The sequence below is a fragment of the Coloeus monedula genome, assembly GCF_965178545.1.
Source record: "Coloeus monedula genome assembly, chromosome: 27".
NCBI classification, from domain to species: Eukaryota; Metazoa; Chordata; class Aves; order Passeriformes; family Corvidae; genus Coloeus; species Coloeus monedula.
Window position 1 is genome coordinate 5034798 of NC_138807.1, and position 26258 is coordinate 5061055.

General features: G+C 57.6%; 3 protein-coding genes across 3 annotated transcripts; 1 reads left to right on the forward strand and 2 right to left on the reverse strand.

Moving 5' to 3' along the window:
- Positions 1–126: 126 nt before the first annotated feature.
- On the reverse strand, positions 127–7701 carry RFXANK (regulatory factor X associated ankyrin containing protein). The gene is made up of 10 exons (XM_082297750.1): positions 7567–7701; positions 6514–6706; positions 6265–6342; positions 3578–3658; positions 3360–3425; positions 2987–3087; positions 1758–1883; positions 915–981; positions 695–775; positions 127–320 (listed from the first exon to the last, which is right to left on the reverse strand). The coding sequence occupies exons 3-10, from the start codon at positions 6302–6304 to the stop codon at positions 259–261; spliced, it is 624 nt and encodes a 207-aa protein (XP_082153876.1). The 5' UTR covers positions 6305–6342; positions 6514–6706; positions 7567–7701; the 3' UTR covers positions 127–258.
- Positions 7702–8030: 329 nt separating this feature from the next.
- On the forward strand, positions 8031–12761 carry BORCS8 (BLOC-1 related complex subunit 8). The gene is made up of 5 exons (XM_082297751.1): positions 8031–8133; positions 9504–9616; positions 11098–11162; positions 11394–11501; positions 12301–12761. Exons 1-5 carry the CDS (start codon positions 8097–8099, stop codon positions 12341–12343), a joined length of 366 nt encoding a protein of 121 aa, XP_082153877.1. The 5' UTR covers positions 8031–8096; the 3' UTR covers positions 12344–12761.
- A 1141-nt stretch (positions 12762–13902) lies between these two features.
- TMEM221 (transmembrane protein 221) lies at positions 13903–18531 on the reverse strand (the record flags this gene model as incomplete). Its single annotated transcript, XM_082297876.1, has 3 exons — positions 13903–14426; positions 14992–15077; positions 18224–18531. The coding sequence occupies 3 exons, from the start codon at positions 18529–18531 to the stop codon at positions 13903–13905; spliced, it is 918 nt and encodes a 305-aa protein (XP_082154002.1).
- Positions 18532–26258: the final 7727 nt, after the last annotated feature.

Below are 26258 nucleotides of genomic sequence, written 5' to 3' on the forward strand. Positions count from 1 at the left end.
CTTCCGAGTTTAATTCCAATTAGAGTTTCCTTCCAATGGAAAACACGGAGCAGCCAAGCCCGGGCGGGGCTGGAGCACTGCTGCCCTGAGGAATGAGTGTCCCTGGATTTGAGGCACTGTGGCCGTGCCAGCTCCGGGAGAGGCCTGGATCCATGGAGGGCAGAAATTCCCGGATTCCTCCGTGCCTGGAGCGTCGTGCCAGGGCCTGCTCCAGGCTGGGATGAGGCCGTGGTGATCCTGGGAAGAGCTGGAGCCACCTCACTTCTTCTTCTTCTTGTTCTGGAACAGCTTCAGGATGTGGTTCTCGATCACCTGTTGGACTGAGGGAGGGAGGGGAGGGGAATCCAGGGAAGCTGCTCTGGGAAGGATCTGGTCACTGTTTTCTGAGGGAAAATCTGTTTTTCAGAGGGAAAGCCCCTGTTCTCCAAGGGAAAATTCCACCTTCTGAGGGAAAGCCTCTGTTTTCTGAGGGAATATCCCCATTTTCGGAGGGAAAATCCCTGTTTTCCAGAAGCCTGTCCCCACCTCCCCCATCCCAGCCTTATCCCAGCTCCAGTTGGGAAGCAGAGCCCGGGATTTCCCTGGACTGAAGCCTCTGCCTGGCACAGCTGTGGTGTTGGGAGGTCCAAGGAAGCCCCGAGCAGGGCTGGGAGCTGGGAATTCCCTGGAAGCTCCCCAGGAAGGGGACACTTGCCTTTCTTGTGTCCCAAGGCCACCGCCAGGTCCATGGGGGTGTATCCCGAATCCGCCTCCTCCGTCAGGTCAGCGCCGCGAGCTGCGGGTCAGGAAAGGGAGAGAGGCTGCCCAGGGAAAAGCCACCCCAAAAGCTGCCCCGAGGCAGCCAGGCTCTCTTCCCAAGGCAGGGAAGCAGCGATTCCAGGAGCTGGAAGCACCAGGAGCAGGTGTTGCCTTACCCAGGAGGGTCTCCACGCACTTGACGTGGTTCCCACGCACGGCGTAGAGCAGGGGGGTGCCCCCGTTCTGTGGGGTGGGGAAGGGGAGGGAAAAGTCATTCCCGAGCTCACACAGCTCCTGCCTCTCCCTGTTCTCCCTCGGGAGGTTCCTGACCCGCTGGGATCCCCCTTGCAGTATCTCAGTTCCAGGCTGGGATCCCCCTTCCAGCCTCTCTCCCAGCTCCAGTCTGGATCTCAATGGGATCCCCTTCCCAGCCCTTCTGGGACTCACTGGGAGCCCTTTTCACCCTCTGCCAGCTCCAGTCTGGGACTCACTGGGAGCCCTTTTCACCCTCTGCCAGCTCCAGTCTGGGACTCACTGGGAGCCCTTTTCACCCTCTGCCAGCTCCAGTCTGGGACTCACTGGGATTCCCCTTCCACCCTCGCCCAGTTCCAGGCCGGGACTCACTGGGATCCCCTTCCAGTCTCTTCCAGTTCTAGACCGGGTCCCACTGGGACCTCCTTCCAGCCTCTCCCAACTCTGGGCTGATGTCCCCTGGCCGTGCTGGTGGCACTGGGGAGGTTTCTCCTGATGTCCCCTGGCCGTGCTGGTGGCACTGGGGAGGTTTCTCCCGGTGTCCCCTGGCCATGCTGGTGGCACTGGGGAGGTTTCTCCCGGTGTCCCCGGTGTCCCCTGGCCGTGCTGGTGGCACTGGGGAGGTTTCTCCCGATGTCCCCTGGCCATGCTGGTGGCACTGGGGAGGTTTCTCCCGGTGTCCCCGGTGTCCCCTGGCCGTGCTGGTGGCACTGGGGAGGTTTCTCCCGGTGTCCCCGGTGTCCCCTGGCCGTGCTGGTGGCACTCACCCAGTCGTAGGTGTTGATGTCCACGTCCCTGTCCAGCAGCATGGTGACGATGTCGGTGTAGCCGCCCATGCTGGCCAGGGCCAGGGCGCTCTCCCGCTCCTTGGCCAGCGCGTGGGGATCGGCGCCCTGGGGACAGCAGGGGTGGGGACAGCGAGGTGACATCGCCTGCAGCCACCTTCCCTTCCCACGGGCTGACACCACCCCTGCATTCCCAGTTCCCTCTCCGGAGTAAAATCCTTACTGGGAATATTTGAATCCTCATCCAGTATCTCAGGTGAGGCTTCAGAACCTCCTCTCCAGTGCTGACGGATCCTGTTCCTCATCCCTTTTTCCCCCGTCTGAATCCCTTTGGGTTTTTTACTGATTTCCATCAAAGATCTCCCTGTTCTCCCAGCCCTGCCAGCCACTGATCCCTCCTGGATTTCATGAAATCCTTTATGGATCTGCCCCCATTTATTTTGGGGTCTCCGGTCGTGCGTTGCAGTTTTCCGGCTGGGTTTGAGCTGGGAGTGCCTCCCGACCCTCGGATACACGTGGGAAGTGGGAATGAGCTCCCTCTGGAATGCTGGAGGAGCTGATCCCCGCTCCCCGATGCCACAAGTGCCACAGGGAGGGAGCAGCATCCTCTGGGATTGAAGAGGGAGATCCCAGGATTAAAGACAGAGGGAGATTCCCAGGGAAAAAAAGAGGGAGATCCCAGGGAAAATGAGGGAGATTCCAGGAAAAAAAGAGGGAGATCTTTCCCTCTTTTTCCCTCTTTCCCAGGGAAAAAAGAGGGAGATTCTAGGAAAAAAAGAGGGAGATTTCCAGGGAAAAAAAGAAGGAGATTCCCAGGATGAAAGACAGATGTCAGGATAATAAAGGGAGATCCTAGGATTAAAACCAGAGGGAGATCCCAGGATTAAAGACAGAGGGAGAGCCAGGATTTGAAAGAGAAATCCCAGAATAAAAGAGGGAGATCCCAGGATGAAAGACAGATCCCAGGATGAAAGACAGATGGATGACAGAGGGAGATCCCAGGATGGAAAAGGGAGGTCCCAGGATGGAAAAGGGAGATCCCAGGATTGAAAAGGGAGATCCCAGGATGACAGAGGGAGGTCCCAGGATGGAAAAGGGAGATCCCAGGATGAAAAAGGGAGATCCCAGGATAGAAAAGAGAGATCCCAGGATGCTGCTGGACACTTTGGAAGCTCCTGGAGCTGCGGATGGGAAGTGTCCCACGGCCTCACCCATTCCAGGAGGTGCCGGACGGTCTCAATTTCCCCGAAAGCTGCAGCCCAGATCAGGGGGGTGAAGCCTCTCTCGTCAGGTTTGTTCACCAAATTCTCACCTGGGGGAGGTGAAAACAGCCAGGCTGAACCCCGCTGTGCTCCCAGTAAAACCAGTAAGGGCTGCAAAACCGCCTCCATCAGCTGGTAGATGGTTGGAATTCGTGATTTTTTTGAGGCTTTTTCCAATCTCCAAAACTGGAAAAACCTCCAAAAAAAAAAACCAAAAAACCAACCCAACCCTGAAATTCCAGTGGTTTTACAGCTGAATAAAAACCAAGCTGAGGGTTTGAGGTCACCAGAAAGGTCCTGGCAGGGCCAAAGAGACACCAACCTTTCCTCAGGTGCTCCTTCAGCTGGATGAGCTCCCCTTGGGCAGCGAGCTGGTGGATGGACAGCGCTGGGAGAGACGGAATCCATCAGGGAAAAAACCCCAATTCCCTGCAAATTTGGGGGGGTTGGGGGGTACCCCCAAAGCTCAGGGTGGGTGCAGCCCCTCCCCTGCTGCCCCCATGTCCCCTGCAGCCCCGTGGGGACACGGGTGGCACTCACTGTCCAGCGTGGCCGGCAGCGCGGAGACCTCGTTGCCTCGCTGTCGGTTGGTCAGGGTGTTGGAGTGCTTCAGGGGGAAAGCTGCCAGGAGGAGGGGATGGCTTTATTCACAGCGTTGTTTTGGGATTCCCTGCTCCTCTGGGGTCCTGTCCTGTTCCTTTGGGGTCATTCCCTGCTCCTTTGGGGTCCTGTCCTACTCATTTGGGGTCATTTCCTGCTCCTTTGGGGTCCTGTCCTACTCATTTGGGGTCATTTCCTGCTCGTTTGGGGTCGTGCCCTGCTCCTTTGGGGTCATTTCCTGCTCCTTTGGGGTCATTTCCTGCTCCTTTGGGGTCCTGTCCTGCTCGTTTGGGGTCATTCCCTGCTCCTTTGGGGTCCTGTCCTACTCATTTGGGGTCATTTCCTGCTCGTTTGGGGTCGTGCCCTGCTCCTTTGGGGTCATTCCCTGCTCCTTTGGGGTCCTGTCCTACTCATTTGGGGTCATTTCCTGCTCCTTTGGGGTCCTGTCCTACTCATTTGGGGTCATTTCCTGCTCGTTTGGGGTCGTGCCCTGCTCCTTTGGGGTCATTTCCTGCTCCTTTGGGGTCATTTCCTGCTCCTTTGGGGTCCTGTCCTGCTCCTTTGGGGTCATTTCCTGCTCCTTTGGGGTCCTGTCCTACCCATTTGGGGTCCTGTCCTACCCATTTGGGGTCATTTCCTGCTCCTTTGGGGTCCCGTCCTGCTCCTTTGGGGTCCCGTCCTGCTCCTTTGGGGTCCCGTCCTGCTCATTTGGGGTCCTGTCCTGCTCCTTTGGGGTCATTTCCTGCTCGTTTGGGGTCCCGTCCTGCTCGTTTGGGGTAATTTCCTGCTCATTTGGGGTCCTGTCCTGCTCCTTTGGGGTCATTTCCTGCTCCTTTGGGGTCCTGTCCTGCTCCTTTGGGGTTTCTTCTGGGTTTAGGTGTTTAGTCTTTATTTATTGCAGGTTTATTCTCTTAAGTTTGGGGGTTTTCACTGTTGATTTTGGGGGTTGTTCTTTATAAATGTCAGGGTTTATTCTCGATTAATTTGGGGTTTATTCTCTGTTTATTCTCTATTAATTTGGGGTATATTCTTTATAAATGTCAGGGTTTATTCTCTATAATTTGGGGTTTATTCTCGACAAATTTGGGGTTTATTCTCTGTTTATTCTCTATTAATTTGGGATTTATTCTTTATAAATTTCAAGGTTTATTCTCTATTAATTTGGGGTTTATTCTCTATAAATTTCAGGGTTTATTCTCTATAAATTTGGGGTTTATTCTCTATTAATTTGGGGTTTATTCTCTATTAATTTGGGGTTTCTTCTTTAAAAATTTTAAGGTTTATTCTCTATTATTTTGGGGTTTATTCTTTATAAATTTCAGGGTTTATTCTCTGTTTATTCTTTATTAATTTGGGGTTTATTCTTTATAAATTTCAGGGTTTATTCTCTATTAATTTCGGGTTTATTCTCTGCTTCTTCTCTATTAATTTGGGATTTATTCTCTATAAATTTCAGGTTTATTCTCTGTAAATATCAGGGTTTATTCTCTGTTTATTCTCTATTAATTTGGGGTTTATTAATTTCAGGGTTTATTCTCTATTAATTTCGGGTTTATTCTCTATTTATTTATTCTCTATTTATTTTGGGTTTATTCTCTTAATTTTGGGTTTACTCTATTAATTTCAGGTTTTATTCTCTATTATCTATTAATTTTGGGTTTATTCTCTATTAATTTTGGGGTTAATCTGTATTAATTCGGGTTTATTCTCTATTAATTTTGGGTTTGTTCTCTATTTATTCTCCATTAATTTCAGATTTTTTCTCTATTAATTTTGCATTTATTCTCTTAATTTTGGGTTTATTCTCTCTTAATTTCAGGTTTTATTCTCTATTTATTCTCTATTAATTTGGGGTTTATTCTCTATTAATTTTGGGGTTAATCTGTATTAATTTGGGGTTTATTCTCTATTAATTTTGGCGTTATTTTATATTTATTTATTCTCTATTATTTGGGGTTTATTCTATATTAATTTCGGGTTTGTTCTCTATTAATTCTGGGGTTATTTTATATTTATTTATTCTCTGTTAATTTCGGGTTTATTCTCTTATTAAATTTGGAGTTATTCCCAATTATTTTGGGGTTTATTTTCTATTTATTCCCTATTGATTTCGGGTTTTCCCCCTGTATTTATTCTCTGTGCACAGGACAGAGCTCAGCCCTTACCCAGAGCTGTTCCTTGTCCAAAACCCAACTCCTACAAAACCAGGGATTATTCCCATCCTAAAATAAACCTGGAAACTGAGCAGGGAGAGGAACCAGCCCAGGAGGGACCAGATCCATCAGAATTCCAGCAGGAATGTGGCATTAACGCCATAAATCCCCATAATCCAGGCTCATCCTCATATTTCCCATCCTTGACGGGCTCCACTTGGGAATCCCAAAATCTTTCCAGCCTCTGATCCACAGTTTAACTGGGAAAAATCCAGGGAAAATGAGATTCCCATCTCCAATTCCAGCGTGGAGCTGCAGCGACCTCTCAGGGCTGGCAGGAGGAGTCAGCACCAAGGTTTGGGATTGGGATCGGAATGGGATTTGCCACGTTATGGCAGCAGTTTGAGGCTCTTTCCCAGGTTGTTTTTTTGGGATGAGAGATCCCGGGGATTTCTCCCTCTGTACCCCACTCACCATCCAGAGCCGGGGGCTCGCTGCTGCTCTGGGAATCCATGGAAGCAGCCGAGGAATTCCGCAGGGTCTCGGCTCCACCTGCAATCCAGGAAGGTCGGGATCACCCGTGGGGGGGATTTTGGGGTGTCCCGGGCTGGATGATCCCGGTGGGTCCCTTCCAGCTCAGGATATTCCACGTGAGACCCAGCCAGATCCCGCTTTCCAGGAGGATCCCGGATCCGCTTGGTCCCCCAGCATTCCCAGACTCACCGTCCCCGCATTCCGGGAGTGCCACGTCCCGATCCTGCTGGGGACACGCCGAGGGGACCCCGCTGTCCCCCGTGTCCCCGGTGGCCGCCAGCTCCTCCGCTGCTTTTTCCCTGCTTTCCCCCTTTTTCCACCCAATTCCGGGGGGTCCCGTGCTCCAAGGGGGGCTTCCCGACACCTCCGCCTGCTCCTTCACCTTCCCGGCACAAGGATGGGTTGGGAAAAAGGGGAAAAACAGGGACATGTGGGACAGAGCCCGAGCGCTTGTGAGCCCCGAACTGCAGTAGGGTTTGGGGTCCCCCTTATTCTCCTCATCCCTGTTCCTGCGATCCCCCCTTCTGTCCCTATCCCTCTTCCTGGGGTTCCCCATCCCTCCCTGTTCTTGGGGACCCTCTCGCCATTCCCATCCTATTCCTGGGGTCCCTCTTATTCTCCTCATCCTTATTCCTGGGGTCCCCTTTCCCCTCCTGTTCCTGGGGTCCCCTTGCCCTTTCCATCCCTATCCCTACTCCTGGGCTCCCCTTTCCATCCCTATTCCTGGGATCTCCCTTCCCTCGCTATTCCTGGGGTCCCCTCCCCCCCCTCATTCCTATTCCTGGGATCTCCCTTCCCTCCCTGTTCCTGGGGTCCCCTTTCCCTCCCTGTTCTTGGGGTCCCCTCGCCCTCCTCATCCCTACTCCTGGGCTCCCCTTTCCATCCCTATTCCTGGGATCTCCCTTCCCTCGCTATTCCTGGGATCTCCCTTCCCTCGCTATTCCTGGGGTCCCCTCGCCCTCCTCATCCCTATTCCTGGGCTCCCCTTTCCCTCCCTGTTCCTGTTCCCTTGCCCTTTCCATCCCTATCCCTATTCCTGGGCTCCCCTCGCCGTTCCCATCCCTATTCCCGGCACTTCCCACACTCCAAACCCCCGCTCCCGGAGCTCCTCCGCGCTCGGCCCAGGCCGGAGGGACCCCCGGGACCCCCTCCCTCCTTCTCCCCAGCCCCTCACCGCTGCCTCCACTCCCCGTTCCCGATCCCACTCCCCGATCCCGATCCCGTTCCCGTTCCCGGTCTCACCGCGGTGTTTCCCGTTCCTGCGGCCGCGGGGCCCGGTGGGGCCGGGGCGGCCCGGGGCGTTCAGGGAGCCCGGCGCGGCGCCACCTCCCCGCTGAGGGCGGGCCCGGCGTGGCCGTGGGGCAGCGGGCGGGACCCCCCTGGCCTTGGGGACACCTTGGGGACACCTTGGGGACGCGTCGCGGTGAAAGGGGGTGTCCGAGGGGGACCCCCGGCTGTCACAGCCAGGCAAAGGCCGCGACCGCGGCGCTGCGACACCCCCAGAGCCCTCTGAGGGCAGCGGCGGCGCGGCGGCCCGAGCCGGGCACGGCCAAACCGGGAGCCACCGAGTGTCCCCGCGGGGGACAGTGGGGACTTGGCGGAGGGGGGACACGGCCCGGGGGTGCTCGGTTTGAGGGGGGATCGCCGCTGTGGCGCTGGAGCGGAACGGCAGCAGCGCGGCCGCGTTTCTAGCCGTGGGTGTTCTCGCTGCGCGGGTTTCCGTGAGGGGCGGCTGCGGGGAGGCGGCGCCGGCGGAAGCGGCGGCGGGCGGGATGGAGGAGCCGGAGATGCAGCTGAAGGTGAAGAAAGGTGGGACCGGGGGGGGATCGGGATCGGGGGGAACCGGGAGGGGACCGGGAGCGGCCCGGGAAGGGACCGGGAGGGGCTCGGCGAGGCTCCGCGGGGGCGATTTGCCCGGTCGCGGCGAGACGCTGCATGTCGCGACAGGAGATATTGCCGTGGATTTCCGTGGAGATCTTTCCGTGGATTTCTGTGACTTTCTGTGGAGATATTCCCATGGGTTTCCGCGGGTTTCTGGGGAGATATTCCCATGGATTTCTGTGGGTTTCTGTGGAGATATTTCTATGGATTTCTGTGGAGATATTCCCATGGATTTCCGTGGGTTTCTGTGGAGATATTTCTATGGATTTCTGTGGATTTCTGTGGAGATATTCCCATGGATTTCCGTGGGTTTCTGTGGAGATCTTTCCATGGATTTCTGTGGATTCCCATGGATCTCCACGGAGATATTTCCATGGATTTCCGTGGATTTCTGTGGAGAGAATCCCATGGATTTCCGCGGGTTTCTGTGGAGATATTTCTATGGATTTCTGTGGATTTCTGTGGAGATATTCCCATGGATTTCCGTGGATTTCTGTGGAGATACTTCCATGGATTTCTGTGGATTCCCATGGATTTCCTTGGATTTCTGGGGAGAGAATCCCATGGATTTCCGTGGATTTCTGTGGAGAGATTTCCATGGATTTCTGTGGAGATATTTCCATGGATTTCTGTGGATTCCCATGGATCTCCACGGAGATATTTCCGTGGATTTCTGTGGAGAGAATCCCATGGATTTCCATGGGTTTCTCTAGAGATACTTCCATGCATTTCCGTGGATTTCTGTGGAGATATTCCCATGGATTTCCGTGGGTTTCTGTGGAGATACTTCCATGGATTTCTATGGATTCCGGTGGATTTCCATGGAGATATTTCTATGGATTTCCATGGATATACTCTGGATTTCTCTGGATTTCTCGGGATTCCCATGCAGAGATTTCCATGGATTTCCATGGATTTCTCTGGAGATACTTCCATGGTTTTCTGTGGATTCCCATGGATCTCCATGGAGCTACTTCTATGAATTTCCATGGCAATACTCTGGATTTCTCGGGATTTCCCATGCAGAGATTTCCATGGATTTCCGTGGGTTTCTCTGGAGATATTTCTGCAGATTTCCATGGAGATACTCTGGATTTCTCTGGATTTCCATGGATTTCTCTGGACACATCTCCATGCATTTCCCTAGATCCCCACCACCACCCCTCACCACTTCAATCTCCCAAACTCTCACACTTCCACTGCTGGAAACATCCCCGGGAGGGGGATTTCCCACCCCTTCCTCCCCGTGCATCCCGATTTCCCGCTGATTCCCGGCTTTTCCCGGCTTTTCCCGGCAGTCACGGACAAGTTCACGGAGAGCCTGTACGTGCTGGCCAACGAGCCCTCGGTGGCTCTGTTCCGGCTGCAGGAGCACGTCCGCAGATCCCTCCCGGAGCTGGCCCAGCACAAGGTCAGTCAGATTCCCGCTTTTCCAGCCTCGGAATCCCGGGATGGCGGCAGCTGTGGGATCATCCCACCCCCCACGCCTTCCATGATCCCAGGGTGCTCCCAGTGGGGTGGGGAGGCCGCAGCTTCTCTGCGGATTCCAGCCCGTTCTGCTCAGAGCTGGGAATTCCTTCCCAAGATCCCGCCCAAATTCCTCTTTCCCGGTTTGAATCCATTCCCTGTGTCCTGGAATTTCTTATCCCAAATCCCTCTCCAGCTCTCCTGGAGCCCCTTTAGGCTCTGGAAGCAGCTCCAGGGTTTTCCTGGAGCCTTCCCTTCTCCAGCCTGGCCTGGGGCACTTCCAAGGATGGAGCAGCCGCAGCTTCTCTGGGAATTCCATCCCATTCCCTCCCCAGGCTCCCAGACAGGAATTCCTTCCCAAGATCCCACCCAAATTCCTCTTTGCCAGTTTAAACCCATTCCCTGTGTCCTGGAATTCCAGCCTTTATCCCAAATCCCTCTCCAGCTCTTCTGGAGCCCCTTTAGGCTCTGGAAGCAGCTCCAAGGTTTTCCTGGAGCTTCCCTTCTCCAGCCTGGCTTTGGACACTTCCAGGGAATAATTCCTCCCCAGTATCCCGTCCATCCCTGCCCTTTTCCAGTTTAAACCCATTCCCTGTGTCCTGGAATTCCAGCCTTTATCCCTAATCCCTCTCCAGCTCTCCTGGAGCCCCTTCAGCCTCTGGAAGCAGCTCCAAGGTTTTCCTGGAGCCTTCCCTTCTCCTCCCAGGGAGCAATTCCTTCCCAGTTCCCATTCTGGGATCAGCACAGGCTCTGAGGGGCTGCAAATCCCGGGATCATGGAGCCTCTCCTGCAGGGAATTTCTCCAAGCCAGGCCTGTAGGGATTTGTTCCTTTTATCCTTCCAAACTCCGCATTCCTGGAGCAGCAGGAAGGATTTGGGATGAATTCCAAGCTCCATCCAAATTCCAGAACTTCTGGATGCAGTGTGAGCTTTGCAGGGCTCCTTTCCCAGCTGGGAAAGGCAGGGATCAGCCTCTGGAATTCTGGAGCATTCCGGAGCACTGGGAGAATCCCAGCTGGGAAATGAGTGGCAAATCCAAGGAAAACAGAGCTCGGAGTGCTGGGAAAGGAACTTCTCCCTGGTTTTTTAGGGCTGAACTCCTGAGGAATGGAGATCCCAACTTCCTGCCAGGCCAATCCCAGTTGGATGCGACTCCGGAATATCCGGAGGCTCCGTTGGTGGCTCCTGGACTGAACCACCTCAAAACAACGGGAATTGTCCCTGGAATTTCCCCAGCAATTCCCAAAATAGCCAAACTTTCCCCCTGAAGGAGTCACACACGCAATAAATCTTTATTCCGAGGAGCCCGGGGTGCCTCCCAGGATCCGGGAATTCCCAGGGAGGAGCAGCTGCCTTTTTTTTTTTTTGGGAAGAGCTTTTTTTTTTTGGGAAGATGCTGCCTAATCCATGTGGTTTTTTCCCCAGTCAGACATGCAGAGCTGGGAGGAGCAGAGCCAGGGAGCCATTTACACCGTGGAATACGCCTGCAGGTATTGGATTGGGAACTCCTGGAATTCTGGAGCAGCATCCAGGCAACGAGGACGGGAAGAGCTGGGATTTGGGAACTCTTAGCAGCAATTTCAGGGCTTCCAAAGCGGGTTTTTCCCAACTTCCCGCAGTGGAAACCACCGAAAACTTGAGATTTGCTGGGATTAGAGGGGAAGGGATGAAAATTTGGGAATTCCAGCTCCGTCCTCCTCCCGCTTTTCCCGCTTTTCCAGCGCCATCAAGAACATGACTGACAGCAGTGTGTACTTCAAGAGCATCGACAGCCTCCTCAAACATTCCATAGCCATGAAGGAGCAGCTCAACGCCGCCCAGGGCCGCAGGTATCCGGCAAAATCCCGGGAGAACAATTCCAGAATTATTTAGGACAGCATTCCCTGCTTTTTTCCCCCATTTTTGGGCAGCAAACGGCGTCGTTTGCCGAGGGAAAAGTGGGAAAAAATTGAATTTTTAGGGAGGGTTGGTTGTGTGGAAGGCGGGGTTTTTGTTGGATCCGAAGGGGTTGGGAATGTGGGGATGTAAGGATTGGGAAGAGGCTGCTTGGATCCTGATTTTCTGGGCAGAATTCCTTAGGAATCAGTGGCAGCAGGATTGAATTCCTGCTTGGCAGCTCCTAAAAGATCCTGGAGCAGATCCTGGCTGGATTTGCCTCTCCTGAGGTGTCGGGATCTGGCTGGGGAAGGGGAGAAAATTCCCAAAATCCAGCAGAAACCAGCCCAGCAAGCAGGGATCCTTTATCTCTGTGGAGTATCCAGAACATTCCTGGTGTTTTCCATGGCAGGGTCACATCCTGAGCATTTTTGGGGAATTTTTTTTTCATTTTTTGGGATTTTTTTTTTTTGAGGAATTTTTTTTTTTTTTAAATATTTTTTCTTTTTTTGGGAATTTTTTTTCATTTTTTGTGAATTTTTTTTTTTTTTTTTTTTTTGGGGGGAGGGGGGTATTTTTTTTTTTTTTAGGGCGATTTTTGGGGGAATTTTTTGGGATACAGAAGTACCTGTGACACCCCAGAGAAAGCCCCTTATCCCAGGAGCCAGCAGGAAAGGGGGATTTTTTAAGGAAATCCCAAATTTTCCACATTTCCAGGCCTCTGGGTGTGACTTTCTCTCTCTTTTTCCACAGCACCGCCACCCCCCAAGCCAAGAATCCTCCAGGCACTTCCTGATTTTTCCATCCTGATCCTTTTCCAGCCTCGGGAAGGAGTGAAAAACCCCCCCTGCCCAACCTATGGGGCTGCACAGGTAGAGAGGCCCCTGAATTCCCAGGAAAAAGGAGCTGGCAAATCCCAAATCCCTGCTTTTTGGGACCTCTTTTGTCCCTTTTCCATGGAAAAATGGGGTGGGTTTGTGTTTGTCCTTCCCAGGTTTTTTTTTTCCTGCCTCTTAGCCACCAAAACAACCCCCCCCCCCCCACTGAGGTCTTTTTTTGGGAATTTTGTGTAAAAGCTGGAATGTGGGCACGCTCCAAGCTTTTGTTGAGGAGGAATTCTCCAAGGAGAACCTTTCCCGTGGCTGCCAAGGAATTGCTGGATTTTGGTTTTAATGAGGACAAGAATAAAAAAGGGAAAAGAAACAAACAACAACAAAGAAAAACCAGCCCAAAAAAACCGACAAGAAAATTCCTTTTAAAGGTTTCAAACTTTCTCCTGTCGCCGTGGGAGCTTGGAATTGGTTTTATCCCGCTGTTTCCAAGGGCATGGAGCAAAATAATGTGGAATTGGAGGCTGTCAAGGGAGAAAAGGAATTGTCCTGGTCCTTAAAATCCTACCAAAAAAAGGATTTTCTTCATCCCCCCCCCCCGGTTTTGGAGGTCACTGGGAAGAGGCAGAGCTTTGGTGTGGATCCCTCCTGGATCCAGGATTTTCCAGGAGGATTTTCCAGGGATGGAGGGAACAGAGCAGTGCTGAACTCAAATTCCAGGGGAGTTGGTCTTGGGATGCCAGGTGGCTTTTGGGATGATAGCAGTGCCACCCCAAAGCCACCCTTGGCCACCCTAAATCTGTTCTTGGCCACCCCAAACCTGCCCTTGGTAGCCCCAACCCCACTTCTGGCCACCCCAAACCCCATCCCTTCCACCCCAAACTCACCTTCTGCTGCCCCAAATCTGCTTTTTCCCACCCTAAACCCACCCCTCTGCCATCCCAAACCCACTCTTGGCCACCCCAAACCCCTTCCCACCACCTCAACCCCGCCTCTGCCACCCCAAAATTGTTCTTGGCCACCCCAAACCCACCTTCTTGGCTACCCCAGACCTGCTCTTGGCCACCCTAAATCCACCCTTTGCTACCCCAAACCTCATTTTTCCCACCCCAAAACTACTCTTGGCCACCCCAAACCCACTTTAAACCACCCCAAATCTGTTCTTGGCCACCTCAACCCCATTCTTGGCCACCCCAAAGCCCTCCCATCCCAGGGTCAGGCTGAGGATGGAGCAGGGAGGAAGGAGAAGGGAGGGACAACATCCAAGGAAATCAGCTGGGATCAGCTGGAAAAGGAATGAAGGAGTTCTGCTCGTGGGAATTCCAATTCCTGCTTCTCATCCACGTTTTCCACGTCCTTTCCCGCAGCTGGGATGGTCCTGGATGGATCGGGGAATTTGGCTGGGGATAAAGGAGTTTATCCAGGAAAAAAAAAATCCCAAAACATGGAAAAAGCAACAACTCCGAGGCAGCTCTGCCTCGAGCTACAAATCCCGGGAAGCTGCCGGGAAAATCCCAATTTTCCATCACACGAGCGTGGAGTCCTTGCCCGTGGGCTTGCGGGACATCACATTCCTCATCTCCTGCGTGATGACATTCCAAGTTTTTCCCTGCCCCTGGAGCAGCCCCGACTCCACCGACAGCGTCCGGTGCGTGCGCGACAAGTCGCGACATTCCTGCTGGAATTCCTGCTGGAATTCCTTACCGGGGCTGCCCGCCGAGCTCAGGTTGCTGCTGGAGGCCGAGCCCAGCTGGGATTTGCGCTCCAGGAAAGGTGGGAAGGAGAATTCCCGGTGGATTTCAGGGCGGGGCCGGGGAGGAGCCGCGTTCTTGTTGTTGAGTTCGCTGCCGGAGCTGTCTCCGTGAGGGGCTGAGTCGTTCTCGTACAGGGCTTGGGAAGGCTCCGAGCGGCTCTGCTGGGAAATTTGGGAAGCGCGGAGCAGGGCGTGGAGCACGGTGATGAGCAGGACGAGGATTCCAGAGGCCAGGATGCAGGCGCTGGCGATGGCAGCCTCCGGCTCGAACAGCAGCAGCATGAAAAGGGCCAGAGCTGGGAGAGGGGGCAGAGCACAGGGACGGTCTCAGGAGCCGGGACTAAAAACGGATGGATTTGTAAATCCATGGAATTGCTGAGGTTGGAAAAGAGCTCCGAGTCCAAGGTGTGGCCGATCCCCACCTGGTCGCCCATGCCACGTTCCTTGGACGCCTCCAGGGGTGGGGATTCCAAACCTCCCTGGGCAGTTCCAAGGCCTTTCCAGGAGGAAATTCCCGCTGATGGCCCACCTGGAACAGCCTGGGGCCGTTCCCTCCTGTCCTGGTGTCCCCCCTGGGATCCCCCCCGGCCGTGCCCTCCTGGCAGGGACTGGTGGAGATTGGGAATGTCCCCCCTGATCCCGCTTTGCTCCAGGCTGAGCCCCTTCCCAGCTCCCTCAGGAATTCTCCAGCTCCATTCCCATCTCTGGACCCCCTCCAGCCCCTACAAAATTCCAGCTTTGGGCCCCTGGAATGGGAAGTTCACGATGTGGGAACGAGCTGGCAAAGCCCCACCAGGTGATGGAGCAGAAACCAGTCCGGGGCTGGACTGGGAGTACTGGGAATACTGGTGGGACACTTGCCTGTGAGGTAGAGGCAGACCCCGCAGCAGAAGAGGCCGATGGCCGCGTGCCGGACACTGCAGCTGTCCAGGAGGAACCAGTCTGCCCTGGAAAAGAGGGAAAACGAGGAAAACAGAGCCTCTGGGCAGGCTCCTCGCAGGGAAAACAGCTCTGGGAAGGATCCTGCTCCTGCTCCGAGCCCAGGGAAAAACGCTGGAGCTGAGGAACTCAAAACTGAGAAGAGCTCAGGGCCAAGTCACCCCCCAAGTCCTAAGTTTGGGGTTCCCCAGGCTCTTCTTCTTACAGAAAATTGGGAAATCGCTTGAAAATTCCCATTTTTCCCGCCTGCCCGTACTTCCAAGGCCGAGTGGGGTTGGGTTGAGGAGAGACAAAACTTTTGCAGGTGATTTGCTCGAGTTCAGCAAAGCCTGGGGGACAAAAAAGGGACAAAGCCGGGCTGGGTTCTCTCCTCACCCTCGGGGTTGGATTTCTGTGCCCAGCTCCGGTTTCAGCCCTTTTGTCTGGGCGGGACTCGGTGCTTGAGCTGCGCTTAAAACTCGTGAGAAGATCTCAGCCTTCCCAGCAGAGCCTTTGTCTCACCCCAGCCCCAATCCCTGCTCCCGCTGCCGGCGCTTCTCGGGCACCTCCAGAGCCAAAAGGAGCTGGAAAATTCCGTCCTCGCTGCGTTTGGAGTGAGCAGAGGGTTCTGTGCTTGTCGGGAGAGCGGGATGTGGGGTTTGGGCAGGCGGTGCCAGGGGTGGAAACCCGAGATGCTGGCGGGAGCTGGGATACCCCAAACAGCTCCATAAAAACCAGATCCCGCTTGGCCACGTCCAAAAATCCCGGGGAATTGTCCCTTAAAAACCCGATCCTGCTTGGCCACGTCCAAAAATCCTGGGGAACTGTCCCTTAAAAACCTTATCCCGCTTGGCCACGTCCAAAAATCCCAGGGAATTGTCCCTTAAAAACCCGATCCTGCTTGGCCACCTCCAAAAATCCTGGGGAATTGTCCCTTAAAAACCCGATCCTGCTTGGCCACCTCCAAAAATCCTGGGGAACTGTCCCTTAAAAACCTTATCCCGCTTGGCCACGTCCAAAAATCCCAGGGAATTGTCCCTTAAAAACCCAATCCTGCTTGGCCACGTCCAAAAATCCCAGGGAAATTGTCCCATAAAAACCCGATCCTGCTTGGCCACCTCCAAAAATCCTGGGGAATTGTCCCTTAAAAACCCGATCCCGGCTGGCCACGTCCAAAAATCCCAGGGAATTGTTTGGAAAGGATGAAAGGGAGCGCAACCATCCTGTGGGACCCCTCGTGTCGCTCCACGGAGCATCCGAGGGGAGAATCCCACATCATCCAAGGAGGGAATTCAGATCCAAGGGGTGAATCCCACATCCAGAGGACGAATTCCACACCCAGGGAGGTGAATCCCGCATCCGAGGAGAGAATTCCAGAGTCAAGGAGGGAATTCCACATCCGAGGATGCTCTGCCCGGGCCCCCTCCGCTGTCCCCGTGTCCCGTCGGGAGCCGCTGGATCCGCTCCCAGCTCCAAGAGGGAAGAGCGGCCGCTTTGTTCCCTAATTACCTGAGCCGGGAGGGATTAGCGGGAGCGTTGGGATTTGTTTGGAGCGGGGAGCGCGGCCTGAGCTAATTCGGGGTGGCAGCGCCAACGTGGGAAAGGTCCCCGCGACGTGAGCGGCTCCCTTAATGCCTCCACGGCACGGGGACATCGCCAGCACCTCCTGGCCGTGGCCCCGTGGCCCAAAAATCCCGCTTTTCCTCCCAAATGTGAGCGGAACTCTCAAGTCGCACCTGGGGAAACTGAGGCACGGATTGAGGGATCTGCTGGAGAATCCCAGGGAAAGGAATTCCCGAAGCCTCGTGTCACCCGCACACAGAAATCCGCCTTAAATTCAGATTTTTTTTTTTTTTTTTTTTTGGGGGGGGGGGGGGAAGAGCCTTCCCTGCGGCGATGGGAATTCCTTGGGAATGTCGCTGCCTTGGAGCAGGGGCTGGCACGTCCCTTGTCCCCACCTGTGACCTCGCATCCCGCTGCCCGATCAGCGCTGCTCCCCTTTGGCCCCCGGAATTCCCAAATTCGAACCTCACAGCTCCCAAACGGAGTCCGAATCCAAGCCGGGATCCCAGGGAAATCCACGACTCGGGGGGGGAGTTTTTTGTCGTTAATTTCCCAGCGGAAAATCGGCTCCCACAAAAAGCCGAGTTCGTTGTGGGAGTTTTTGTGTTTTGGAGAAATATTTTTGCTCTCCTCCGTTAATGAAGCGTTGGAAGAGGCTGAGGAGGCGCTGCTGGAATTTCTCCAGCCCGGGGACTGATTGGATTCTCTAATTAGGGACAAAAAGCTGTTGCAACATCGTCATTCCCTTGAAATGAGTTTTGACTGAAGTCAAAACGGTCCCAAAAATCGTGTGAGCCACGCTGAGGGTCCTCCACGATATCCGGTTGTCCCCAAAAATACTTTAAAATCTGATTATTCACGAGCTGGTTTTAATTTTAACCCAGGAGCTGGGCGAGGAGCCCCCAGCCCATTCCAGATCCATGAAAAAAAGAGAGGAATTATTTCGGGAATAACAGTGCAGGTGTAAAAGTGCCGGTAATGATTAAATCAACACGTGGCCGTGGTTAATGAGCCCAGCCCTGGGGTCATTTTGGTGCTGTGCTGGTGGCCCGGGCGGTCACCGCAGCAGTGACCTCAGCGACAACATTTTGGGGGGGTCCTGGGCCGTCCCTGGGGGCTGGGGTGACGCCAGGAGCTCTTGTAACCCCCCCCAAAATCCGAAAAAAAAATCTGAAATCCGGGAAATGAAATCACCTGGATTGTGCAGCCCGGTCTAAACTCGCTGCTCCCAGTCCGTGCAGCCGCTAAGCTCAGCCCAAATTAAAGGGCACAGTTCCAGCCTTGGGGTTCATGGAAAGCACCACGGAGGGGAATTTAGGGAATTTCCCACCGTTTGCTCCCCACAACCCCTCTTTTTTTGGGGGGCCCGGCAAATCCTCACGCGGATTTTGGGGCGCAGGAGGGGTTGGCAGCTTCCCATGCCCAGGGGACCCTGTCCCGGTGTCCTGTGACAATCCCGCTGCCACCCCGCACCCCTCATTCCCCGATCCCTCCGCATCCTCCAGCCCCTTCCCTCCTGTCCATCCCCCGGACCCCTCCGAGCATCCCCGCCTCTCCCGAGCCCCCCCGGCCTCTCCAGCCCCGGTTGCCCCGGTCGCCCCGTGGCTCTCACCGGTCGGGCCCGGGCTGCCCCCGGCACAGCTCGGTGCTGAAGTAGCCGTGGAGGAGGCAGAGCAGGAGGCAGCTCACGTTGAGCACCAGGCAGAGCGCGGCCAGCACGGCCGACACCGGCAGCACAGCGGCGGCCACCGGCTCCGGGAGCGCCCCGCGGCCGCCACCGGCACCGGCACCTCCGGCGGGACTGGCGCGGCCCGACGGCAGCTGGAAGATGAGGCTGGAGGAGAGCAGGGCCATGGCAGCGGACAAGGTGCCGAAGAGCAGCAGCACCGTCAGGGCTCGCTGCGGGTACGCGGAGGGCATGGCGGCACCGGGAGCCGGGGAGAACCGGGGGGAACCGGGGAGAACCGGGGGGAACCGGGCACCGCGGGGGTGCCGAAGGTGCGTGCGCTCCCCGACTCCTCGGTGCTGCCGCTGCGGGAGCTCGGACGTGGAATGGGAACCGGGAACTGGCACCGGGAAGCGGCACCGGGCCGGGAGCGCCTCCGTTCCCCGGTGTCCGCCTGCGTCCCCGCGCCGCTGCCCGCCGGGATGGGCCGGTCCTGCCTCCGGTCCTGCCTCCGGGCCGGGACCTCCCTGGTCCCCCAGGCCGGCTCCGCCCCGTGCCCGCCCCCGGTGGGGCCCCGGGAGCCTCCTCGGGGCGGTGGGAGGGGGTGGGGACCGAGGAGGACGGGCGGGCGGAGGGACAGACAGACACTGGGCCGCTCTCCCTGCTCTCCCCATTCCCAGCCCTGCCTTTCCTGCTGCTGGGAAAACCCCGGGATTGACCCCTCCCCGATGTAAGCCCAGGCTGGTGGGAAGAGGCCGCCGCGATTCCCTAATCCCGAATCCCCAGGGAGAGGCGCCTTTGGCCTCCACCTGCGCCGGGATTGTCCCCTCCAACCCCGGAGGGAGCGCCCGGAACGTTCCCAGTCCGGCCAGGCTGAGAAAGGACCCTCGACCAGGCCCTTGGGACCCCCACGAGTTTCCCATGTCTTATAAATATCCTGGGAAGCGGAATCGCCTTTTCCTCTGGGATCTGCCCCGCCAGCGGCTTCCCCAGGGAATCGTGGAGGTTTCAAGCAGCATTAACTCCGGAAAATTCACCCCACAGCTCACCTGTCACCTCGGGAAAGAGCAAGGGAGCAGCCCCTGGCACGGGAATTCCCCCTGGGGACGGCACAAGGGGACATTGGGGTCTGGCCTTTCCGTGCCCGCCCTGGGCACCGCGCCAGCAGTGCCAGGACAGCGGGTGCCACGCAGCCTCCTCCATGCTGGGGCCGTGCCCAGGCCTGGCTGTGGGATCCGGATGGGGCTGACCTTTCCGTCTGCTGGAGGAGCAGTGCCCTTTCTGTCCCTTTCTGTCCCTTCCCGTCCTCTCCTGTCCCTTCCCGGCCCGGCCCGCGTGGGTGGTTCCCGCTGGCACCCTCGGCTCCGGCCGGAGCCGCGCGGGACACGGGGCTATTTTGAAATCCTGGCGTGTTGGCCTTGGCAGCAGCAGGAGTTTGGCTCCAGGCTCGTTTCCAGCATTTTTGGCTGCGGAGGGGGAAGGGGGGGGGATGGCAGTCACTGGCACTTGGCCCAAAGTCCCCAAACCAGCTCCCGGTGACGGCATCTCCGTCCCTTTCCCGTGTCCTGGAAAGTGACGGGGCTCAGCCGTGTCCTCCACCGCTGTCACTTGGGGTGCAGCTCTCATCCCAGGGCATCCAGCACCTCAGGCTCCCCAAATTCCCAGGATTTTGGGGCAGCAAGAGCCTCAAGAGGGAGCTCAAAGCTTTCAAGCTGCCACCCCGGAGCTGGGAAGAAGCAGCCGGGCACAGCCCAGCCTGGGCACCCCCTGACCCGGGGGGACCTGGGGGGTCCCTGTGCCCCAAAATGGCTTTGCCTGGCAGGGTTGGGAGTGGCTGTGAGCGGGGCCGAGCCCTGGGAAGTCCGAGGTGAAGGAAGGACGGGGCAGGGCAGGGATGTCCCACAGCCGAGGCGGGCAAGGAGCCACCCCGTGTGTCCCCAAACTCTGTCCTAGGGCAGGCTGGGACACCTGGATGTGTCACCTCAGGCTCTGCCGGGACGTGGCTCTGCCGAAGCCCTGGCGCTTCTGCTCTCCCTCCCACCCCCTCTTCAGGATCAATTAAGATTACAAGCGCGGCTAATTAACACTCTGCTAATTGCACTCTATAAATCATGAGCTTTAAAAGCAGCTCTAAGGAAGACGTTGCGTCCTTAACGCCAGCGCGGCCTGAAAGCCTCATCCAGAAATTCCTCATTTTCCCAGTCCCTCTTCCCAATCTTCCTGGGACTGGGAGCGGGACTGGACCCCCCGGGATGGCCAGGGTGCACAGACGTCCCCGCTGTGGGGCTGAGTGGGCCCTGATTTCCCTGATATCCCGTTTTTCCCACCTGCTGCCCGCCAGCTGGAGTGGGAACTTGGGAATTGGGTCCCAAGTTGGGAATTGCTGCCGTAAACAAGGGGGTTCCCTTTGGGATCCCGGGGAGCCCTGCAGCTTCCCGAGGCGCTGGAGGGGTCAGGATCCCCCCCATGGCACCCACCCGGTGTCCTGGTCATCCCTGTGGCTCCACCACGGCTTTGTCCCCATCAGGGCAGAGGACACGAGGGGGGTGTGGGTTGGGCAGTGCCTGCCCTGGGCTGATTTTGGGATTAGGTTTGGGATCAGAGCCCAACTTCTCAGCCTGGCTCCTCCGCACCTTCCAGCCGGGAACGCCGACTTCCAGCTCCGCTATTCCCTCCCCCCAGCCCCAGGCTCTGTCACCAGCAGCATCTGCCCCCTTTTGCCCTACAAAGTAATTTTGGGGCGTCTTCACAGCCTTTGAGCCACGGGATGCAGAGCCAGCGACATCCTCTGCTCCCTGCTCCTCGTCCTCAGGTTCCTGCCAACTTCCCGGGGCTGGCATTGGGGACAGGGACTCACAGCACCGAATGGGCCGGGAGGGTGACACGGAGGTGTTGGGGTTTGTCCCCAGGGCTGTCCCACAGCCTCCCTGTGGCGTGGCTCGGTGGTGACACGGGGACAGGCTGCGACAGGAGGAGGGGGTGCCCCACTCCCCTCCCCACCCCCCAGGGCAGTCACTGCCTTTATAAAAATATAAAAAAGAAATGAAAAGAAGGAGGGTTTTGGAGCTGAGGAGGTTTCTTTAACCGTGGTTTTGTTGAGCCCTCGGTGATATTGGGGACCAGGGGAGTGACACCCCCAAACCCTGTGGCTGATGGGGCTGGCGGTGCTGGGGAGTCCCCTGAAACCACAATGGGGGACCCTGGGGATATGCCATGAGCCAAACCCAGAGCCTGCTCCTGAAACTGCAGCCCAAAACCTCCATCCCAGCCCGGCCTGAACCCCGCAGTGAGGGCACAACGTCCCCTGGGACCCCCCAAACTTCACCCCGTCCCAGTGTCCCAAATTCCCACAAACCCACCATGTCCTCCCCTTCCAAATCCCCCATCCCAGCCCCCCAATCTCCCCAGCCTCACCCCTATTCCAGCCCCCCACATTCCCACAAACTCATCCACGTCCTCCCCTTCTAAATCCCCCACCCCAATTTCCCCGGGCCCCCCAGCCTCACCCCCATTCCAGCCTCCCACATTCCCACAAACTCATCCACGCCCTTCCCTGCCAAATCCCACCCACCCCCCAGACCCCCCCAGCGTCACCCCCATCCCAATTCCCCCCATATCCCCCCGGAATCCCCCCAATCCCACCCCCCAAAATTCCCCAGGCTCCCCCTCCCCGCAGCCCCCCGATCTCCTTGACCACGCCCCCTTCACATTCGCCCCGCCCCTCTCCCCGCCAGGGGCGTGTCTATGCAAACCAATCCTCACCTTTAGCCAATGGCAGGACAGCCCGGCTGCTCTATGCAAATCTTCCGGCGGGATGGGCGGGGTTATGCAAATGTCACCGGCGCTGCTCGGGCAGGCGGCGGCCGCGCGCGCTCCGGGGACACGAACGGGACCGACCCCGGGACCGGGATCGACACCGGGATCAGCACCGGGATCAGCACCGGGATCAGCACCGGGGCCTCGCCGGCTCCGCTGCAGCGCCGGGCACCCGCGGCCGAGCGGGCGCGGAGCTGCCGAGGAGGAAGCGCGGCTGTCCAGGTGCGTGTCCCGCGGCGGGCACGGGGAGTCCCGGGCTCCCCGCGACGCGGCCGCGCTCCGGTGTGACCGGGGCCGAGCAGGGGGGATGACAATGGCACATGACAGCACCGCTCCCCGTTCTACTCCGACCGGGCTCCCTCCGCATGCCGGCGGCCGCGCCGTCGGGGCGCACGGGCAGGGGGAGCGGGGCCGGCCCGGGGAGGGGCCGGTGCGGCCGGGCCGGCGCCCGGCGGGCTGGTCTGGGCACGGCGGAGCCCCGGCCCCCGCCCCGCCGTCTCGGGATGGCGGGCTATAAAAAGCCTGTGGTTTGCGCCGCGCTCGGGGCGGTTATTTTTACTCGTGTCTGCGCAGGGAGGAACGCCCGGGTTTAACCCAAAAGTGCAGCCTGGGTGGCAGCCGCCCTGCCCCGGCCCCGCCGCCACCTCCCCGCCACCCCTGGGCCCACCGGGGCCTTTGGGGGTTGGGGCTGAGCTCACGGCGCGGGGGGAAACTGAGGCACGGCACGGCCGGGCTGTTGGCTGGACGTGGTTGTAGTGACAGCGGTGACACCGCGCCCGGGCAGCCCCGATGGCGCTGGCACTTTGCTGGGGTGTCACGGCGGCCTGGCTGTTGCTGGCATGTGCTGGTGGCAGCCCGGTTCCTTCCCACTCCCAGGTGGGGATGGGACACGGCCATGGCTCCAGACAGCAGCATCTCCAGGATGGTGGCACCTCCAGGGTGGTGGCATCTCCAGGATGGTGGCACTTCCAGGGTGGTGGCACCTCCAGGGTGTCCCAGTCCACCTGGGTTCCCCCGTCACCTATGGAGAGCGAGGTGGATCCTCTGCCAGATCCTCCTGCCCACCACAACCCATTCCCAGTGTGTCCCTGTCCCTGTCCCCATCCTCAGGATTTTTCTTCTTCTGAGGAGAGAAATTCTCCCAGTGCTGCCGGCTCTGGGGTTTCACAGGGAATGAATTAACCTGGAAGCTCGGGATGAGCGGAAAGCAGGGATGGGACCATGGGCTGTGCCCCCAGGGGACCTCCACGGGCATCCCTCAGGGCATCGGGCACCGGTCGGGAAAGGGACCGTGGGTGACCCATCCGGACATCCTGATCCTGGCCCTTTTCCATGTCCCCGGCTGCCAGATGGTCACGTCAGGGTGACGCGTGGGGAGATCTGGGGGTCAGGAAGGAGGGGGGATTCGGGAGAGGGGTGCAGGTCTCAGGTTTCTTTTAGGGTGTGAAATGTTCCCGGTCGCCTCCATGCCCAGAGCACTGATGATATCCGGGGGAAAAAAGCGGGTTTGGGAAACTTTGGGAAACTTTGGTGCAAGAGGCCAGGGATCCTGCTGGGTCATCCCAGCAGTGAGAGGGATGGAAAGCCTGGCACGCTGCTGTGGGGAGACCCAGAAGGATTTGGGGGGGGAATTGGTGCATTTGAGACCCTCCAATTTCCCTCGTCTTCCCGAGAATCCCAGCAGGATTGTCAGGAGCAAACCAGGCCCGTGAGCCAGGCAGCCCTAAAGCCATGGGGCCAGGCTGAGATCAGCCCTGAGTGCACCCAGCAAAGCCTCCAGCACCAACCGAGCGTCGCTTCCCAAATTAATTCCCAACTGTGGCGTGGGGCAGCCCAATCCCATGGGAATTGCGAGTTCCTTCCCATGGACGTGGCATCCACCGAGCCACAAACGCTCTCTGGGCATGGAGGGGGGGGTCCCTGTGTCTGTTCATCCTCCCGAGGGCCACGAGCCACCTCGTTTTTGGGGGCCCTTTCAATCCTTCCTCCTTCCACACACTCATTTTGGAACCGAAAAGCCTCCACCCATCGGCACCGGGCCGTGGCAGCGCCCGGGACTTTCGCTCTGTGTCACCCCCGAGCGAGGTGACAGTGGGGTTGGAGGGTGGCAGCGTCACCCCGAGCCTGGATGTGGCTCTGGATTGTCCCAGGGCACGGATAAATTAATTATAATCCCCCTTAGGGGCTTTGGGGTGGCTGGGTGATGTTTGGGAGGTGGGAAGACAGGGCTTTCGGAGGTCGTGGTGGTCCCAAAAATCCCTCAGCATCCCATCCCCACCTTTCCCCTACTTCCCAGCTGGCTCCTCCTGCCTTCCCAGTCCCCACCCAGCGCTGCCAGCCCCGCGCTGGTTTGTACTGGTCGCTTGTTTAAACAACCTATAAAAAGCAGAAGGGCCCGGCAGAAACTCCACGCTCAACTTTGACTTTTCCCCGTGCCGGGGCTCGGGATGCTGCTCACACCAGCTCAGCCATTCCCTGGGGATCGCCGGGATCCCGGGCCGCGCCCGGGGCTGGATGTGTCCCTCTGGTCCCAGCGCTCCGTGTCCATCCCGGTGCGTCGGGCCTTAAATCCCCATTTCAATCCCCGTTTTCCTGCCGGTCCCTGCATCATCCCCGCCCTCCTGTGGGATTTCGCTGCTCGTGGCTCAGATTTTCCCCTCCCTCCCTGTAGGAGATGGGATGGAAACTCTTTCTCCCTCTTTAATCGTTGTTTTCCTCCAACAAAACGCTTTTTGGGAGCTGCCAAATGCGGGTCCTCGATAACCACTCCCCTCCTGCTCCTGCCCAATCACCCCCAGCTCTCAGATTCTCAACAAACCCCCCAGAATTTGGTGAAAACAGCTTTTCCCCCTCACTTTCTGTGTCCCGTGAGAGGATGAATCGCTGGGGAGCTCAGGGACCCAAACCTGGGGGTGTTTTAGGGGAGCGCTCGGACCCTGGAGCAGCTTTTCCCAAAATACCCCACCTGCTTGGATTTTAGGATGAATCCGGTGGATTTAACGCTTCTGGGATCATCCAGGGCTGTAAAGGTGTTGAAGGCAGTGCTGGGAGGCCCCGTCGTGGTGCCGGGAATCCCGCACGGGCTCACGGAAAACCACGCGGCTCTCCAGGGATCCGTTTGGTGTCCCCAGTCAGGAGCTGGAGAAGGGAATCTGCACCCCCCTGGCGCCGTGCAAATGCCCCCTAAAGGCGCAGAGGATCCGGGGGGTTCATTATAAACCCGATCCCAGCCCGGGGCTCGGCGGGAGACCGCGCTGGATCCCAGCGGGAATGGTTGGGATGAGGTGGGAGCGATTCCGATCCCGGTGCGTGCGAGCCCGGGCTAAAGATAAGCACCCGTGGGAGGCAGCGGAGCCGGACGGGTGCCAGGAGCGCCGGAGCCTCTCCCGGACAGGGGAGAGGGGGGAATCTCCTGTCTGGAAGGTTTGGAGAGCTCCAGAGCGTCGGGATTTCTTGGAATGCCGGTGCTCTGGGGATATTTAGCGCGTCCCCGCGGCGGGGACAAGGCCAGGAGGGGCTCTGGGGTCCCTCCAGGGCTTCTCCCTCCCCATGAGCCCTCCCTGGAATCAGGTTCCATCCTGCCCTGGAGGTGCCACCTGGCTGGAGGTGACGATGCCGGGCGGAGCCGCCCCGTTGTGCCCTCGCTCGCCTTATCCCGATGAAAATCCCGATGGGAAAAATCCCCGCTCCCCTCCCAGCCCTTCACACCTGCCCGGGGGGTCCCGGGGACGCGCTGAGGTGGCCGAGGTGACCCCGAGCGCCGCGTTCCTGGGGACATCTCACCCGGCCGTGCCCCCGGAGCTCCCGGGACGGGCAGAGCCGTGAGGAGCAGCCGCTGATGGAACGGCCCCGGCGGCTGCGCGAGGCCTCGGCCGCTTCTCCCGGTGCCGAGAATCCCGACCCGGAGGGTCCCTGGATGCCCTGGATCGATGGGGCTGCGGCTCTGCTTCCTCTGGACTCCCTCCCACACCTTCCAGGATCCTCTCAGCATCACCCTGTGGGTGTTTGCGCCTTCCAGGACCTTCTCAGCGTCATTCCGTGGGTGCTGGAACCTTCCAGGACCTGCTCAGCATTGCCCTGCGGGGCACTGAGCATCCAAGGAGCTGAGGTGGATTGTGCCCAGGCAAATCCTTGGAATTATTTCATGTCCCTGCTGCAGGTGGAG

Coding starts and splice junctions, on each gene's coding strand:
- RFXANK (XM_082297750.1), bottom strand. CDS start 6,304: ATGGATTCCCAGAGCAGCAGCGAGCCCCCGGCTCTGGATG. Junction 982..1,757: donor ACATCAACACCTACGACTGG/GTGAGTGCCACC, acceptor CCCACCCCACAG/AACGGGGGCACCCCCCTGCT. Junction 776..914: donor GTGCGTGGAGACCCTCCTGG/GTAAGGCAACAC, acceptor CCTGACCCGCAG/CTCGCGGCGCTGACCTGACG.
- BORCS8 (XM_082297751.1), top strand. CDS start 8,097: ATGGAGGAGCCGGAGATGCAGCTGAAGGTGAAGAAAG. Junction 8,134..9,503: donor GCAGCTGAAGGTGAAGAAAG/GTGGGACCGGGG, acceptor TTTTCCCGGCAG/TCACGGACAAGTTCACGGAG. Junction 11,163..11,393: donor ACCGTGGAATACGCCTGCAG/GTATTGGATTGG, acceptor CCGCTTTTCCAG/CGCCATCAAGAACATGACTG.